We start from the raw sequence: 18,135 nt of genomic DNA, 5'->3' as shown, positions 1-18,135 counted from the left end.
AATGGAGGCCTTGAAATACTGGAGTTTTGCAAAGTCCTGCTATTAAGTCTCTCTCCACCCCTACTTTCCCCCAGTCCCATTTGAGTTGTCACTCCAGCATGGCAAGGGTGGAGAGGAAAGGAAACCGTTCTATAGTTAGAAGAGCTACAGCACCTTGTTGTGGCACTGGTGTCCCCTCCTTTCACACCCTATGTATAATGTTATATTATCCTGTGCAAAGTATTTGCGCAGGATACTTTAAGGAAAGCATTTTCCATTCTTACAAGACAGGCACCTGATAGCCTGCCACCTCCCCTTTCAAAGAGGCCGTCCTGCCATGAAGCTATTCCTCTCCTACGTGTATTCTGCTACAGTTTCACTTGGGTTTCTTAGTTCTCCTAGCTGAAGCGCTAATACAGGCCATCAATTTAAATGGTGAACTCTCCAGCTGTGTTGTTCGCTGAGCTGACACAGACTGCAGTGACTGAAGAATATTGCCAGAAAGAGAGGTGGTGCATTTCAGTCCCCCTCCCTTCCCAGTCCCTAACCAGATAACACTTGTCCAGCAAACTAGTAATGGGGGGAAAAAAAAGTGTATTAAAATATTCACAAGATTACAATAGAAAACATGAAAGTCCATTCAAGAAAAAATATCCAAGATAACTGTTTCCAGATGAGTCTGTAAAAGCAAAAGCACTAACAGTTGGTACACTGGCTCTTCATGTAATCAGGCCATGCAATGCATATCTTGCTCCCTCACACATATTATACACCTGTCTTACAGGTGTTTGTTCTCTTGCATACCTCCGAGAGAGAGGTTTACAAAAGAGAAGTACCCAGTCTATGTTTCCAATTACATTTACCACATAAAAACAGCTGGCGTTGCAGGGAGACAGAAAAGATTGCACAGCACACTGATCTCCAAAGGCATTGAACTTCTATTTTAGAGTGCAAAAATACCTTTAAATGAAAGGGCTTATTAGCTTCAGGGCAGTGAAGAGAAGGGAAAGAGAAGCCTCAAGAAGGGTATAATTGCTGAGCATAGTTAATATGGTTTTGTAGTCTCCCATATAAAAATGTTACCTAATACTAGCACCACGGGGGTCTGGCCACAGCCCAGAAGTCTTACCCATCTTCTCACCTTTGATGGTTTTAAAGAGAAGATATTTCCATCAGCTAGTATACAATAAGAACATTTTGTATTTGAGGTCCTAGGTAGATACATTAATAATGTAAAATTCCAAGACAAGATTTCAATACAGAGTGAAGGTGTTTTGTTTATAAATCAAACAGCCCACACTTGACCTCAATGAATCCACTCTAAGGCAATGCAACTTTGAAGCTGCATATACACATTTACTGCAGTTACAAGACAGATGGGTACCTAAACAGTTCTCACAGGTTTAAAAAAAAAGTTAAAAACCTAATTCCAGCTCTTCTAGTCACAAACTGAAATATCACTAAAAGCTTTGAGAGAAAACAAAACCCTACGGGTCTCCAGTTATAAATGACACATCATTCAGTTAGTTACAGGGACATATTTGCCACCCTGTAATGCTCTTAATGCCATTGCATGAACATGCCGACCATCTCCCTCACAGAACAACTGCTGAAGTCAAAAGGGGCAATGGAGATTTGATGTACTGAGTACAGCTACCCATGTACTTAGATTGATACATCATAATTATTTGTAATCTTCTTCTCAAAATTCATTTCTGGTAATCAAAAATAAGGAAGAATATATCCACTGTTAGTAAAAAGCCAAAACTTTTCCAGTTTGCAGTTCTGCTAGAAGGAGGGAAGAAGCAGGGTGCCATTCCCGCCCCTGGCTCTAGGGGGGGCCAGCCGGCTTGGCTGCCAGGGCCCAGCCTGGCGATCCAAAACCACACCCCTACAATGGGCAGAAGGTCACTTCTACCCATAAAAGACTTCCCCCCCCCACCCCCAGCTGAGAAATGGATTTCAGATTGATCCCAGTTTTGTTTGCATGATGAATAAAAGAGAATTCATTGCAAGTCTTTTCCATCACGCAGACCTTCCCCAGCTCCACTATCCACGAGCAATGACCCACGTAACAGTGTTAGCCATTTGCTACTGCCTCAAGAGAGGCTGCCTACCTCACAGCTGTGCTGCAGCGAGCCTGCCACGCAGCGCTGCTTTTTCAAATAGATGGTCCTAAAAAGAGCTAGCAACAGTAATACAACAGGACAACACAGTTAAGTGTTCCTCCAAATCCAAGCTGTACCTGTCCACCTGCAAAGAACAGCGTCAGAGAATGAAGAGAACAGCAGGAGAGCAAACAGTTAAACTTCTGGTCACCATAACATCAGGATATGATGACCTTGTCTGACTTTAATCTCTGCTTGCTACCCACCAAGGAAGTAAAAGTCCTCTGTCTCCTGAGACTTATACTAACTAAGCCAACTCAGCATCAGTCCCTCATCAGCAGAAGTTACTGTATGATTAAACAAGCTAAGATAACCTGAGGGACAGAAAGTTCACAAGCGTTGTCTCACATCGCCTCAAGTTCTTTTGACTTCAGCCTGAATAAGTTATTTAATAGCTATATTGTTCGTGTTTCCATGACTAAAAAAAAAAGATAATTCAACAGCATTCGCACCGGAGAGGGATTGAGACCGATTTCTGCTATTCCTGGGGGAAGGGACTTTTGTTTCTTTCTAAAAAGATGTTCAGCATTTTTTAAAAATACTACCAAGTTCATTCTGCCTTCACAAAGAGGATCCAAGCAGCCTTGCAACGAGCCTCCTCAGTATAGGCAGTATGAACATACCTGTAGCTAAGCAAAAGCAATGGAAGGAGATGTTTCCTAAAGTTAGTTAGCACCAGCCAGATCAGCGTGTCTCCTAAAGTTAGCACCAGATCAGCGTGTTTACCCTAAAGTCAGCACCAACCAGATCATCGTGTTTCTTAAAAGTCAGCACCAGATCAGGATTGTGCTCAGCAGGAAAAGAAAAAAACATTAGTAGCAGACTTCAGAGCCAAAGACAGCCCTGTCTTCTCATAGCAGCAAGTTTTGGATCGCTACATTCATCACATTTCTCCCTCTTACTCTAAAATGTCTGGGGAGAAAGATGGTGATGCACAGGGACGAACACAGGCAGATCAAAATCAAGTTTCTCCAAACAACCATGTCAAAAGCATTCGTTTCTTACTAAGTGTAAAACACGTGTTGGGAAGTAACAGCCTGATAGATAAGGAAAGTAGCAGCAGCAGGATTCACCCTGATCTTAATGAGGCTTCTAACAAAGGCAGGCATTGTCAGGAAACCAGTGAAGTCTGATCCTGATGAAAGAATGTAGTCTTGGCATACTTTGTTGGGAGAAAACCCCACTGTACACAAGAGAGTTATTAAAGTTGCACTGTCATAATTAAAGGATTACCTAATGTGGTTCTGAAAGGGTCTGCCATGGGCCTAAAACTATTTTTCATTTACCTGATGTTACAGTGGAATGTAGGCTTAAGTTTGCAAATATCAAGCTAAGAGGGTTGCAAGCTCACTGGAGGACAGGATGAGAATTCCAACCAAGTTTTCAGCTGACAAATTGAAGATGAGGTCTGAAAAAGCCATAACATAATTTCAGTAGAGACAAATTTGCACACAATATAAAACCAGGAGGAGTTACTGGCACACCAGATGGTTGTGCTGCCATTCAGAGGGACCTGGACAGGCTGGAGAGTTGGACAAAGAGGAATTTCATGAAGTTCAAGGAGGAGAAGTGCAAAGTCCTGCACCGGGGGAGGAAAAACCCCAGGCACCAGTACATGCTGGGGGCCGCCTGGCTGGAAAGCAGCTTTGCAGAAAAGGGCCTGTGGGGGTCCTGGTGGACATCAGGTTGAACATGAGCCAGCAATGTGCCCCTGCTGCAAAGAAGGCAAATGGTATCCTGGGCTGCAGTAGGCAAAGTATTGCCAGCAGGTCAAGGGAGGTGATCCTTCCCCTTTATTCGGCACCAGTGAGGCCACACCTGGAGTATTGTGTCCAGTTTTGGGCTCTGCAGTGCAAGAGAGATATGGACTTAGTGGAGCAAGTCCAGTGCAGGGCCACAAAGCTGATAAAGGAACCGGGGCATCTTTCATAGGAAGAAAAGCTGAGAGAGCTGTGACCATTCAGCCTGAAGAAGAGAAGGCTTGGGGGGGATCTTATCAATGTGTATAAATACTCAATGGGAGGGAATGAAGAGCACTACTCTTCTCAGTAGTGCTCACTGGCAGGACAAGAGGCAATGGACAGAAATTTAAAAAAAGGAAATTCCACCTGAACACAAGGAAGCACTTTTTTTACTGTTTGATCACTCTAAGGGAACAGGTTGCCCAGAAATGTTGTATGTAGAGTTTCCATCTGTGGAGATACTGAAAACCCAACTGGGCAGAGCCTGCTCTACCTGACCCTGCTTGAGGAGGGGGGGATTGGACTAGATCTCCAGAGGTCCCTTCCAACTTCAACCGTTCTGTGACTGATTCTGTGAAACAGATTGAACTAGGAAATGGGTAAGAATCAGAGAAAGGGTTATGGTAGACCAAATTGAAAATTATTTGCTGCTACAAAAAAGCCAACACCACATTAAGATGTACAAAACAGAAATGATTCTACTATATGCTACTCTGAGAAGACCTCAGCTGGAATGCCATTTCTAGTTTTGAGCACCAGACTTCAGGATACAAATGGGTCAGCTAAAGAAAGATCCTCTTCAGCAGAAGAGAACGATCAGAGATCCTTAACAATCTATGAGGAGTTTAATCTAGAAACAAGAAGCTGAGAAATTATATTCAAGTAGTGGACTTGCAGAGAGGAAGGAAATAAATTGCCCTCCGCATCCTCTGTGCAAATATAGATTACATAAAGAGAACACACATCAAAAAAACCAAAGAGTGAAGGCCTAGATTTCCTCCAGAGGTCATTCAGCCCCCAATACAGGCTTTCAAGAACAGATGAAGCATCTCTAAGGAAGTGACAGTGGTATAATGGAGCCATAGGAGAGAGGTGAGGGAGTACTACAGCTTCCAGGTCCCTTGGAGCCCTTTTTCATGCTTATGTGAAATGACAGTGCTTCAAGGAAGAAACATTTCATTGAAAGGTTCAACAGAGTCTGAGGCAACCACCTACAGCTATAGCTTTCTATCCCTTTAACTCACTAGCTCTTAAGTTCTCACCATTTCACAAAATTCATTAGATCAACACTACCCCTGTATCTTAAAGGACTAAGCTTGAAGAGATGGGCTCAATACAGAAGTAAACAGTTCTGTGACCTGTGTTGCACAGGTCAGGTAGGCCTAAACATTTCCTTCACTTATACTGCTAAGACATACATTGCTGATAGCTAGGAGTCACAATTTGGCTTACAAGACCAAGTGAGAGTGTCTAGTTTATATGAGAAGACAGCTTGTACTGAGAATTTGACCAAGGAAAGATGAATACCCTGTATACATAAAGAACTCTGTGAATATAAAGAAGATATCTTCTTTATTTTCACCTCAACAAAAGAAATTAGGCCCTATAAGCAAAAAAAGAATCTCCAGGTCAACCTAGAATTTTCAGGCATCTTCCAGTTTCTCCATTAATAATCAAGATAAAAATATTTTAAAATTGTGATGCGAGTTTTCACTTTCTCTCTCGTCACACAAAATACAAAAAAGAATATTGGCAATTTATAAGCAAAATTCTTACCGCATTTCAACATGCAACATTGGTCTCACTTCTGTACGATTAAATAGACTATTTACACACAATACATATATATCTTTCCCTCTGTATGCACATGCATTGGTCCTAGCCTAGGCATCAAAGGCCACATGTGAGTTCTCTGGGTCAAATCTTGTTCAAGCAATTCCAGTCTGAATGTGTGTTTTCCTTTGGATAGCTTAGGATCTCATCTCAGTTCTTCCGAATGTCAGCATAGACCACAGACTCTGACTTGTTAATCTTGTCGCTGTGCTGTCCTCCGGAGTGATCTAACTGCGCGTAAATGACTGGGCCCTGGGAACAGAACAAAAAAGCACAATCAGTATTTTTCAGAATAGGCCACATTGCCCCTCGCTTCCGCAGGGGCTGCAGCAAGACCAAAGCTAATGCAAGACCACAGAGCTTTTATGACTGCTAACGGCACTTTGAAGCAGGTGGAATGAACCCTCGCCTATGAGCTCTAGTCTGCCACCTTTCTCCTGTCGGGAGCATGCTAAACAGCACCGTTTCCTCCCTTTAATACTGTTACGGCTGCGTGCTTCTTATAAAAATCAATACCTAGAATCCTTTGTTCTGAAAAGCAGCAGTTCTTACATGCGCAAAGATACATGGCTCAGTCAGGTGCATGCCAGATTTAATATTTTTCAGGAGGAACTGTACTAAAGATTTACCAGTAGACAGCAGAGTATACTTCCCATACTGCCACTCAAGTCCTGTAAATCCCAGCACAGCTGTACCACTTGGATAATGAGGGAGAAAACAAACCTGCAGCCACCTTATAACACCAGTCACTGCCCAGGCAAGTGATGGGATCAAGACTTACACAGCAGTGACTCAGAAAATACTGAAACGGTGCAGTAATGCAGAATTCTTACCTGACTTTTGAGCCAGCCCAGGTAGTGAGCACCTCCACAGACACACCGGGCAAGCACGACCACACGCCTTCGTTATATTTGCTGGGGTGCAGTGGAGGACGTTACGGCACCATCTTTCAGCAGAGCGTGCAAACATGCCCAGCGCCTTCCTAAAACACCATGTCCTCCAAAACACAGCCCACAGGAAAGCAAACTGCAGCTATTCGAGATGGGCTGAGGGCAGGACTGCAGCCTATAAAGAGCAGGTACCCAACCAGACAGGTGGGACCTTTATGGAAAGGTCTGGCCCGCAGCTCCCATTCTGCATGCCCCAGTTGACACCAGTGCAGAGCAGAAGGCTGCGACCACCGACCAGGTAACCTCCGCAGAGAGACCGCACACCCGCACCCGCCATGCAGGAGGGAAAGGGACTGCCCTGTTTGGGGGTGTGTGGGGGAAACTACAAGGAGAGATCTTTTAGTTTGGTTGCAGCTTTTTTAGCAGTTTTTGCTTCAAAACCATTTCATCCATTTAACTCTGTTTCTGTTTCCCTTCTGCCCCGGGAAGAAGTAGCCTTCACAGGCACTTCTCCCACCCCCTTCTCCCCAGTACTTTTGGTATCCTGCTGAATTAGAAAACATCTCTATGGAACTGACCCAGAAATCCTTTCATCTATCTTCCAAAGCAATTAGGGGCCAGAGATGAAAAGAGACCTTCTGTACAGAAAATTAAGTCCTTGAAGGACCACAGGTATGCTTCTGCACAGCTGTTTTCCCTCCAACACAATGGCAAAGCAAGCACCTGATAAATACCTTGTTCTCATTCAGAAGTAGTTTAAATTCAAATTTTCTTCGTTCCAGGTAAAGTATTTCACAAGTGATAAAGAGCAGAAGAAGGAGATGGACAGAAGGATGAAAACTTGCGAGCAGATATAAAATGCTGACTATAAATAACAGACTGAGAAAATGCTCAAAAAAAGACACTGATGTCAGAAAATTCTGGATTTGAGGTCTCATTAGAGCCACTTTTTTTTTTTTTTTTTTTTTTTTCTTTTTCCACTGTTGGCTCTCATGTTGTTCTGGTCTCCAACACTGTATCAGGATTACATTGCTAATTCCAATTAGAGTGCAGTGTCTATATAAACTTCAAGGCAAAGTGACCATAAGGTCTATTTGTAAGCAATTTCGGAAGTCTCATCTGCCTGAGGCCATAGGTCAAGGGTATGATAAATTCAGCTTGAGAGCACTTCCTCACAGTTAAAAAAAATAAAAAAAAAATAAATCTACAACTGCATGAAGTACTCACTATGACATTTCAAGTTTTGTTCAAGTAATTCTGGTGGGTCAATTTTCTACCACAGGAGTTCACTTAGGATCAGTTATCTTATCACTATTCTAATTTTATGCCAGGTTACACATAGTTATTCTGCTGCAACCAGCACGTTAGGTGGTGGTGGAGAGACTGACTGGTGTGATCACCTGATCCAAACCAAGCTGTCATTGTCTCGATGTGTTCACTGTCACCTAAAGAAGTGGTAGATCAGCTAACACAGAGAAAAGGAGGACCAAGGATTTATTATAATGCTCCATCTATTTGATTTGCTGCGAACTGATTTTCTAGCTGATTATAATCAGCACCAGGGCCATTTTTTTTCCTGCATTTGATACCTCCAGTGATCTGAATCTTTGTAAAGACTCTTCTTCCACAAGTAAAAGTTTCAAAAAAGTCTAAACAATTCAGAACTTTCACCTAATCCCAAATAAGCTCATCCTGACTCTTCAGAACCAGAAGACGGACCGGCACTGCCATATAAAATCCAGCACTTCCCTAAGCCTTGTGATTTTTCCATTCAGAACTGAAGGGGAAAGAGTAGCAGGTGTACAGATACCTTGCTAAGGGTTTGTCAGCCGAGTCATGAATTGCAAGTTACAGCAAAGAAAAAGGAATTACAAAGTTAGACCATGATAGTCTAACAGCGGCATACAGTATTTTCAAATTTTTTAGAATCTGAAAGATGTTGCAACTACCACAGATTCCAGCTCCAGGAAATTTATCTGAAACTTAAATCAAGATTCCTGGCACCAGGAACTGCTCCTTCCCAGGGTCCTGAGGTCCAGTTCAAAGCCTGGAACAGAGTTTGAACATAGCCTGTTCAGGTATGTGTTAAGCCGGGAAGAGCAAACCCAGAGATCTGCGCATAAGTTAACGTAGCTTTAGTGCTCCCCGCTTCTACACGGACAGACCTACCTGCTTAGGATCCCTATAACATACTGCTCTGTACCTCAGAAATGCATTCTACGAAGTTACACTTTAAGATCAGTGGTCCTTCAGCCTGCCCAGAAATGAATACTCAGCTACTCGCAAAACACAAAGACAAATGACAGCCACCTTGCAGTTAGCATATCTTGGGACAACACACATCTGCCTTCCAGTTTGCCTGCTGCAACCCAAATTACTAGCTAAACAAGGACATCCATGTGGGAAACACATACAGTTCTTGCCTTCACTGGAAATGCTCTTCTCACTCATCCGACTAACAGTCACGGTAGAGTACAAGTCACTACGGAATGATGGCATGGAGAAGAAACACCACATACAAATTTGACAGGACAGAACATACCTGCTGAGAAGGAAGACACAGTGAAAACAAGTGGAACTGAATCAACCAGCTGAACATTCACAGAATCAGATATGCATACTTTCAGCACTCTGGGGCACTCAGAAAGCAAGGTCCACTCTTGATAAACTTGCACCCAAAACACAAAGGAAGTGCAGGCGTAAGTGCACTTTCAGATGAGAAGCAATGTGGACAAATACTTCATCACTGATTCTTAAACTGATAAGTAAATAACAAAATTAATAAACTTAATTTAATAAATTTAATTTAAATGCCACTCTGAGAGTGAACACCTCTATGACTGTTTTTAACCTGCAGAGGCAGGGATTGTGCATTTGTAGTCACGGTTCTTCTCCACCAGTGAAGCATGAAGCATTCAGTCAGTTCCTACACGTCCTACCCAGTAAAAGGCTACAAGGAAATCCACAGGCCTTTACTGTTTGACCGCAGCACTGTGTGAACCATGGGTCTAAAACTGCCAGGCAATCCAAGAGACACAAAAGTGTGCCTGAATCAGCAAGCAGCCTGCAGCAGCTTCTGGGAACTGCTAGGAATCTGAATATCAGCATTTCAGCTCCACAACAGCTCAAAAGCTTGAATACTACAACTAATTTTGTGATTACCAAGAAATATCAGGTTTTACTTATATGTGATGCTAGATTTCAAATATGTTAATTTGCATGTTGACATCACCCTTTTAAAAAAAAAAAAAAAAAAAAAGGCTGGAAGTTAAAATGGAAGTGTAATCAATTGAAATTTAGTTTCCTCACTGATTTAAACCATCTGTTCAAAATCTGGTCTACTCTGATTTTATTGTGGATCTTTTTAAAGAAAAGTAAATATGTTTACTTGCTGTTCTGTAAAGATGGGGCAAATGCTTAACAGAAGGCAGAGGAACCACTTGCTGCTACAATTGTTTGCCAAGAAAAGAAAATCCAGACAAAGAACTCTTTGCCTGACAAAAGAGGTTTAAAAACTAAAAAACTAAACTAAAACTAAACAAAACTAAAGCCATTTGCCATATTTTTCCTTTGAGGTCAGCAGTGTTTACACGTCAGGTTTTCCTTTAGGAACTTCCCTGCGGGAAGACCCTGAAGGACTCTGTCAAGGAATAAGCAGACTGCAGTGACTACAGAAGGGCAAAAGCATGCTGATTCTGAGTTATCTTTACAAAGTTTACATTTGCTCTGACATGTTCCTTCCAATACACTGAGACCCAGAACACTGGGGACACGGAAGGGTGAGGACACAGCAAGTTTTCACACCAAAACATTACAGAGAAGATAAAAGCATTTTTGCTTTCAGGATGTAAGTGCAGAACAGCAAAACTCCTCCTCCATGTAGCTCTCAGGGCACTTGCATGTACTGCTTCGTACCATGACAGTAATTAGATAAAACATCTTGGTCTTTTGACCTAGGGAAGTTGATTCCAACAGCTACTGCAACATACATCCCACACATAAGCTTTTTCTTTTTTTTTTTTTTTTTTTTTTCTTTTCCTTTTTTTCGGTGGGTGGGGGAGGCAGGAATCACCTGTCTCATTCACCCAACCTAGAAACCCCTTCCAAGAACTAGAAAAGACGAGCTTTATCTAGGCCTTATAGGCAGCCTGCTGCTACTAGACCCACTCCAGTCAAAATCTGAACTATTTTTAAATCTTATAACTTGAGTATATTGTCTTTATGTTCAGAGAATAGCTGTTCTCTGAAGTCAGCAGGTAGCTTTGTGGGCCTATGTGCTAAAACTGTGGAAATACTGCACCTGCCAAGAACAAGATGCATTTCAAAACCAGACTGGAAGCCCAACAGACTAGGGACTTTGACTTTATCCAGCTCACTGTCAGCACTGTATTTTTTTCCTGTAGTGTTAACACATTAACACACATCTCAATTATTTTGTCAGGAGAAATTAAGAAACCAGGTATTAACTCTGATTTAGAAACCTGTCAGTTCACAGAGTACTCTGCAGCCACTTGCTAAAAGGTAGTTCATTAAGAAAAAGTCCATTTCGGACTTAAACTCACTCAGGATCCGTACCTTCACAGTAAAATTGCTGGGAATACGCAAATCAAGAGGTAAGAAACAGCTTCCAAATAAGGAAATCCTGTACACTGTTAACAGGTAACCATATATTGCGTAGAATCCCTGTCTGACTCATGCTCTCTCCCCCCTGACTAATTTCCCATGGGATGTTAAGTCTGGATAAGAGCCACCTTTTTCCTTCAAAGTCAGCAGAACTTTGCCAACAGCAGCAAGCACAAGACAAAGCGTGGCAATTTCAAGCCCACGAAAGTTGGGTGGCTCAGCAGAGGAGAGCTCTCAGCAGCAAGAGCCATCTTCAAACTGATGGTGACTGGTCAGCGTTTGCACTGCGCTGGCTCACTTCTCTGTGAAGGAAGTAAATGCCACAGAGCATGCACCTTCACAGTGAGGTGAGGGTAAGTAAAATTCCTCCCCATTACAATCCTAGAACAGATTAGGCAGCTTTATGGGGTGATTATATATCTAGCAGACAATGTTGTCTCTATATTAAACAGCTACCCACTGCCCACTCCTCATCCTTGCCAGGCTCTCATCCTTGCACTTCGCTACCACTTGTGTATGTTAACGCACAAGATCGGAACCATCTTTTTTTATACATTACTACAAAAAGGGCATAAAACTCCATCTCAACTAATATAAAGATGCTATTCTTTCAATTGCACTAAACCTTCTACAGGAGAGTTCACCAGTCCCAGCTTACTGCCCATCCCTTGTTCGGAGCAGACACTTTTACCCCCCCAGCCCTCATCACGTTAACAGACAGCACCTAATTCACGTGTCCCACCCTGGCTTTATCTTTTCCATACCATCTCCCCCACACTCTGGGAGGATCCTGCTTCGGGAAGCAGCAGGACGCAGTTTACCTGGTGTGATCTGGCGGGCACGCTGTTTACCAGACCCTCTGTGTCGGAGGGCGACTTCTGCGGAGCCTGCTTAACCGGTGACATCAAGCTCTCAGATGTACTGCAGCTGACGAGGTGGCAGAGCAGAGTTTGCACGACAATGTTCAAGAGGCACACAAAAAAAAAAAAAAAAAAAAAAAAGAACAAAAACAAAAAAACGAGTGATGGCAAGATGAATGTGGCAGATTATGCCAAAGTAAAAACAAATACACTGAAAATGGATTCTGAAATAAACACATGTAATTCTCCATCTCTCCCCAGACATTTCTCTATCCTTCCTCCCGGAGTCTCACTGGTAAGCAACATGAAGGAACAACTATTAACAACTATAGGACAGCAGCTCCTGCAAAACCCCTGTTCCCTAGATACTCCCATTCAACCCAACCTGTCTAAAACCATATGTGTTTTCTTCACTGAGGCTTCAGACTCCGTTAACAGTGGTAAACAGCAATTCTCTTCTAACTATAAGCTAAATAGTCCCAGTCACTGAAGCAAGTGTTGTACCAGTGCTACAGTTAGAGCAAACACTTGCAAGAGCCACCAGCTCTCCATACCAGCAAGGCAGTTCCTACCAGACTTCGCATTACTTCCCTTGCTTTTGGTTAGGCTACGATCCCAACGTAATTCTGCCCACTCACAACAGACGCTAGTCTCTGAAGCAATTACTTTAAGAGTCACACATGACCTGTAAGCTATGTGCCCTAATATAGCCACTTGAATATCTAATCGGGCAAATCGTGTTTTTCAAACAAGAAAATTGTCTTGTGGTGAGAACCGACAGCCCTAAAAGAAGGCTGCCAGTTTTCACTGTTTGCTTCTTTCCATTTGCTTAAAGCAGGACTTTTCTTTTTGAAAAGAAAACAAGCCTGTGACAGAGAAGTGAATACCACAGAGCTAAGTATATGAGCAGGTGCCCTTAAACTTAACGTTAGTAGCTTCTGGGCAATGCAGCAATGGGTCTCTCAATGCTAGGTCTACCTCCTTGTACCCACGCACCCAGGAAAGAAAACTAGCCACCTCCTTGGCAGCAGACACAGGAGTTCCCTTTGCTACCACAACTCTCTGACCACTGGGCATCCTTTTCCCCCAATCTTTGTAGACAGACAGTGTACAAAGCAAGTACAGAAACAAACAAATGAGGACAGTGACATTAAGCAGACCACCTCCTCACAGGGCAATCATTTTTTATCCTTTGCTAAGTCTAACCATAGAAGACTTCGCTCCTCATACATGCACTGCCCCCAGCCGTCACGGCAAGGGGCTTCTACTGTCTCGGAGAAAAAGCAGCCCTTCTGTTACCAAAATGATGTAATCATTAATTGTTTGCTTTATTCACAAAATTCCTGAGACCTACACTATCTAAAAGTCATAATTCAGGTTTAAGCAACTCATGCTCTTAGATCACTGCAAGTTTTCAAACACCTGAGCTGTCTGAGCCAGAGGAACACTTACAGGGAATTTACTTTTATTCTGACACAGAAAGGGCTCTGAATTTCCTGTGCTTTAGTCAATACACTGGCAAGTTCACTGTTGGAAGAGATGGAGGGACACCATCTGGGATAAGCAGCAATCCCACCCCAGTTAGACATGAGACAATGAAACCCAAAGCACCCAGTGAAATGCATCATCCCTTTGCCAACAGATTCCAGCACAAATTACAGTGAAGTTATGTTAGTAGAGAGCTAGCTGGTTAGTCAGCAAAGGAAGAGGAAATGTGTACACATACACACAGGTATTAACAGCAACCACCAACTTGATTAGTTACCATGGTGTCTAGTGGGACTGGAAGAGAAGACCCAGCCCTGCTACATTCCCAATCTGGCGTCTATATCAGGATCTCTGTAAGGAGAGGAAGGTAAGCAGGATCCGATCCCAGCACACCAAGGCAGAAAGAAAAAAAAAAAAAGAAAAAAAAAAAAACACACCAAAGTCAGAGCATGAACAGAAACTGTGGCCATGCAGGGGTTCCAGATGCCGCGCAGTGCCCCAGCCCACCTCAGTTCAAGGCAGAATGGTTATCTAAGAGTAAGTGCATCTCACCACCACCACCACACACTGGGTTAGCATCATGTAGAAGACAGTCCGTAAGTTTGGAGGGGGTCACAGCACACTTGGTTTCTCTGTACATGTCATGCAGAGCTGGCATGGTCAATGAAAGCAGTATTTAAACTTCAGAGATTACTTTCCCAAGAGACTAGTTAAATCTACTACAAGAAATTATAGTGCATAAACTACTGCTCCAGGCTCAGCACCAGCATGTGTCCTTCAGCAGGAAGACACTGGAGAGCAGGTCACTGGGACGCAAGGCAAGCGGACCACCTCACGCACACTGCTGGTGCATGACACTGCAGGCTTCTTTTCAGTTCTTGGGGGAAGGACACATGCAGAAAGGGAAAACCAGGCTTTCCACACAATTTTGAGCACACACAGCCACCTTTGCTATATTTAGCCTTACCACTGGGCAATAGTCAACTCACTTTCTCTAAGCTCTCCAACTGGGAAAAGGACAGGGCAAAGTTTTATTTAGAAATCCCCACAAGTTTGTTTTTGGAGTTATTTTCTGTTATCCCACAGGCAACCCAAAGAACCTGCAGGAAGCAGGAATATTTGTTGGGTAAAGAACAGAAGAAAGTTATAAGTTTGGGGTTTGTTTCTAAGACTACATACATAATTTTCATTCTTTCTTTTAGAAGCAAATTACCAGCTAATTAGAGAGGAGAGAAAAGGAAGCACCTCCCCCACCAGCACCAAGCTCCATCACCACAGGACTCAAGCCTGCCTTTGTTAGTTCTTGTTGCTTTTTCGTATGCCCGCTCAAAGACCTGTGCTTCACTTTGGAGTTATCCTCCTAACACCAAAAACCTTGCAGGGATGGTAACAGTTAACAAAAAACAGACAGTGAATGAGAATGGATGCAGAGTGGCTACTTCTTCCTTACTCTGAAGTGTGGAGATGAATGGGGTTTTGGCAAGTATACTCCAGGCTCAGGAGCCAGACACCGGTAACTGAAAAATCCAGTTTTAATCGCAACACAGAGCAATTCCTTAAAAGTGCATGTGTGGCACTTTTCCTTTCGGGGTTGGGGGTTGGTAGGGGGAAGCAGGGCTGGAGGGAAGGGAAGGGGAACAGACGAGAGCTAGGGGATCTTGGATTAAATGTTCTTAGGGCATATATGCTTGTGGCTGGGGATCAGCTCCAACATTTAGTGATTTTTCAGGTGCAACTCATGGTCAGTAGGTCTTTTCAAGCACAGTACAAAGATAATCATTATAGGCAGATGACCAGTGTTCCACATGACCATACCCTATCTCTAGCCATGGTTGCCAAGACTTGGCTGAAACCACTCCTACCCCCCTCTAAGCCCTCCCTCTGATCCTGCTGCTGTTCCTCACATCATCCACAGGTGAGGAGGGAGATCTCTTACCCAGAGTATCGTTTTTTAGAGTTGTTCTTTCTGATGACAAGACACACGACAATTGAGATGAGCGGTGAGAGACCTGTAACCGTACCGATGACTATCCCTGCCACCATGGCAATGGGGAACGCAGGCAGGCTGTCTGGGGAGAGAAGGGAGAAAACATTCAACTCTTCTGCATTCCCTGATTAACAGACGTGCAAACCACAAATGCTCTTGACCTTGGATTCATTTAGAGCAGAAGGCACTAACGTAGTATCCAGGAATTATAACATGCAGCCTAAGTGGTAGTAATAGCTGGCAGCCAGTAGAATAATGTATGAACAGAGCACACACCAAGAGTGGTCTTAATGTCACCGTCCTTCAGAAGAGAGTTTATACTGAACCAAGAATTTTTACATGTCAGGGAACACAAGTGACAATGACGACAAGCTTGGCTCATTTTGTATCTGAAGGGACAAAAAAAAGTTACATTCATCTGGCAATTCCCAGCAAGGTCAACAGGAAAAGGCAGGCACACTTGAAAGCAGATATGAACATAGCGCACTGCTAACCAACCAAGAGAGCTGCAGACTGGGTGCTCTCTGGGTAGCATGCAGCAGACAGCCCAGTTACTACCCATGGTAACTCTTAAGAGTGTTTATACGTGATTCTGGTGTCTCAAAATACATCTGTATACATTTTTATACAGTCATTCTTTCCCTTCTTAAGTCAGGATCATTGTGTGATACTAGAAATCCGCTTACAGGAACACAGTATTGCTTTACTCATGCTTTCCCCAATATAATTTTGCGGGAGGGTAGTCCAAGAAAGAGCAGCCAGAAATAAAAGCCAATCAGAGAATGAGTACAAAAGACTCACAAGATAAAGAATAGACAGACTACCATAATAGCTTTTCCCAGTAACAAATGAAGTCCCTCCCCTCGCCCCGCATCATGTTTAATGCAAGGAACGTCTTAGACCAAAGGGTTTCTTACCAGACTCCATGCTACACTAGTTACTTGCACCAAATACAAGTGAATCAGCCTAAGATCCAACAGGTAAAACATCTTATATAGAAAAATCTTTCTCAGATACCTGCATCTGATCATCACAGAATCATTGAGGTTGGAAAGGACGTCTTGAGATTCCCTAGTCCAACCCCCCTGCTCAAGCAGGGTCAGCTAGCACAGTTTGCTCAATACCTTGTCCAGTTTGGTTTTGACTATCTCCAAGGATGAGAGACTCCATAACCTCTTTGGGCAACCTATTCCAGTGTTCAACCACAGTCAAAATGTGTTTTCTTATGTTCAGACAGAATTTTCTGTGTTTCTATTTACGCCCATTGTCTCTTGTCCTGTCACTAGGCACCACTGAAGAGCTTGGCTCAGTCTTCTGTAGACCCTATCAACATACATAAATACTTGGTGAGAGGATTCTCCCGAGTCTGTCTTCTCTTTTGCAGGCTAGACAACCCCAGCTCCCTCAGCTTCTCCTGGTATGAAAGGTGGTCCAGTCCCATAATCATCTTAGTCGCTCTTTGCTGCACTCGCTCCAGCAAGGACCACAGGCCATGCTTATACAACGCATTCCCAGCAAGTTTGCAGTCTGTAGACCAAGCTCATTTTGACATACTTGTCTAGAAGGGAGCAGCACAACACAGTACCCTGAAGCAGGGGCATCATACTAAGAAAACAGGGCTTACATTTAGTACTGTTCATTTTGAGTTCAGTGACTTTCAGGAGAAGGGCTACCTGATCTCTAGCTGTTTCACTGATCATACCATCATTTGGCCGAATATCACATCAGCAGCTTTCCTAGCTCTCCAATGTTAGATGCCAATTCATAACAACATGGTAATTCAGAGTCTTAGTAAGAAATTAAAGATCAAGACATGAGTGCCACAATTTAGAGGAAGACATCCCTTCTTTCCAGAACCTTTCAGCAGCCCAGAGATCCACCTGTGAGTAAGGAAGAGAGTCCTACAAATGGTAATACTTTTCAGATACATAAGACTTGAGATTGTGTTTGAGCCCCACGCAAAGGTAAAAAAAATTTATTTTGAGGCATGTAAGAAGTAGGAGTTCCCTAGTTTCTGTGCTTTTTCACCTTTCCAAGCACAGAAATAACTGTCTGCAAAAGCACGAAAACGGACATGCATTTCTGTTAGCAGACCACTCGTTGCCTTGTACACAAAGAAAAAAAACACACATACTTTTTCAGAGCAAGAAAGTAAGCAACAATCCGAAACTATAGTGCAGAGTGTCTGCTGAAAGAGTGATATTAAAAACTTGATAGTTTTGTCATTTCTTTGATGCAGGTGGGGTTTTTTGGTTGGTTGAATTTGAGTAAAGGACAGTAGTTATGTTCTGTTAACAGGGGTTTTTAAGACCGTATAAAAAAATGCAACTGTTTGCATGTGAAACTAGAGTCTGGCTTTATTGCATCTCAGAACATGGTCCAACAGACTATAGAAAAGCTCACACAATTTTATGACCACATAGTTCAGCTGAAGAATGTCTCCCTCCATGTTTTTCTTATGTTTTTCAGCATTCCACAGTTACATGAATTCCTCATAAGTACTTGCAGAGCAGCCAATGACTTCATTCTAACAGACAGTCCCAGCTACATAACCAAACACCAGCT

The 18,135-nt window shown here is 43.0% G+C and overlaps 1 protein-coding gene across 1 annotated transcript in view; it reads right to left on the bottom strand.

Moving 5' to 3' along the window:
• Window positions 1-623: 623 nt before the first annotated feature.
• MPZL1 (myelin protein zero like 1) overlaps window positions 624-18,135 on the bottom strand; it is a gene marked incomplete at its 5' end in the record, with an annotated part of 40,452 nt that continues 22,940 nt past the window's right edge. The window contains 3 exons of the mRNA XM_082304102.1: window positions 624-5,974; window positions 12,057-12,162; window positions 15,520-15,652. Of these exons, the coding sequence (XP_082160228.1) occupies window positions 5,873-5,974; window positions 12,057-12,162; window positions 15,520-15,652 (341 nt within the window). The 3' untranslated portion in view covers window positions 624-5,872. The remainder of the gene's footprint in view (window positions 5,975-12,056; window positions 12,163-15,519; window positions 15,653-18,135) is intronic.

The sequence above is a fragment of the Platalea leucorodia genome, assembly GCF_965183815.1.
Source record: "Platalea leucorodia genome assembly, chromosome: 2".
NCBI classification, from domain to species: Eukaryota; Metazoa; Chordata; class Aves; order Pelecaniformes; family Threskiornithidae; genus Platalea; species Platalea leucorodia.
This window is presented reverse-complemented; position numbering and strand designations above follow the sequence as displayed.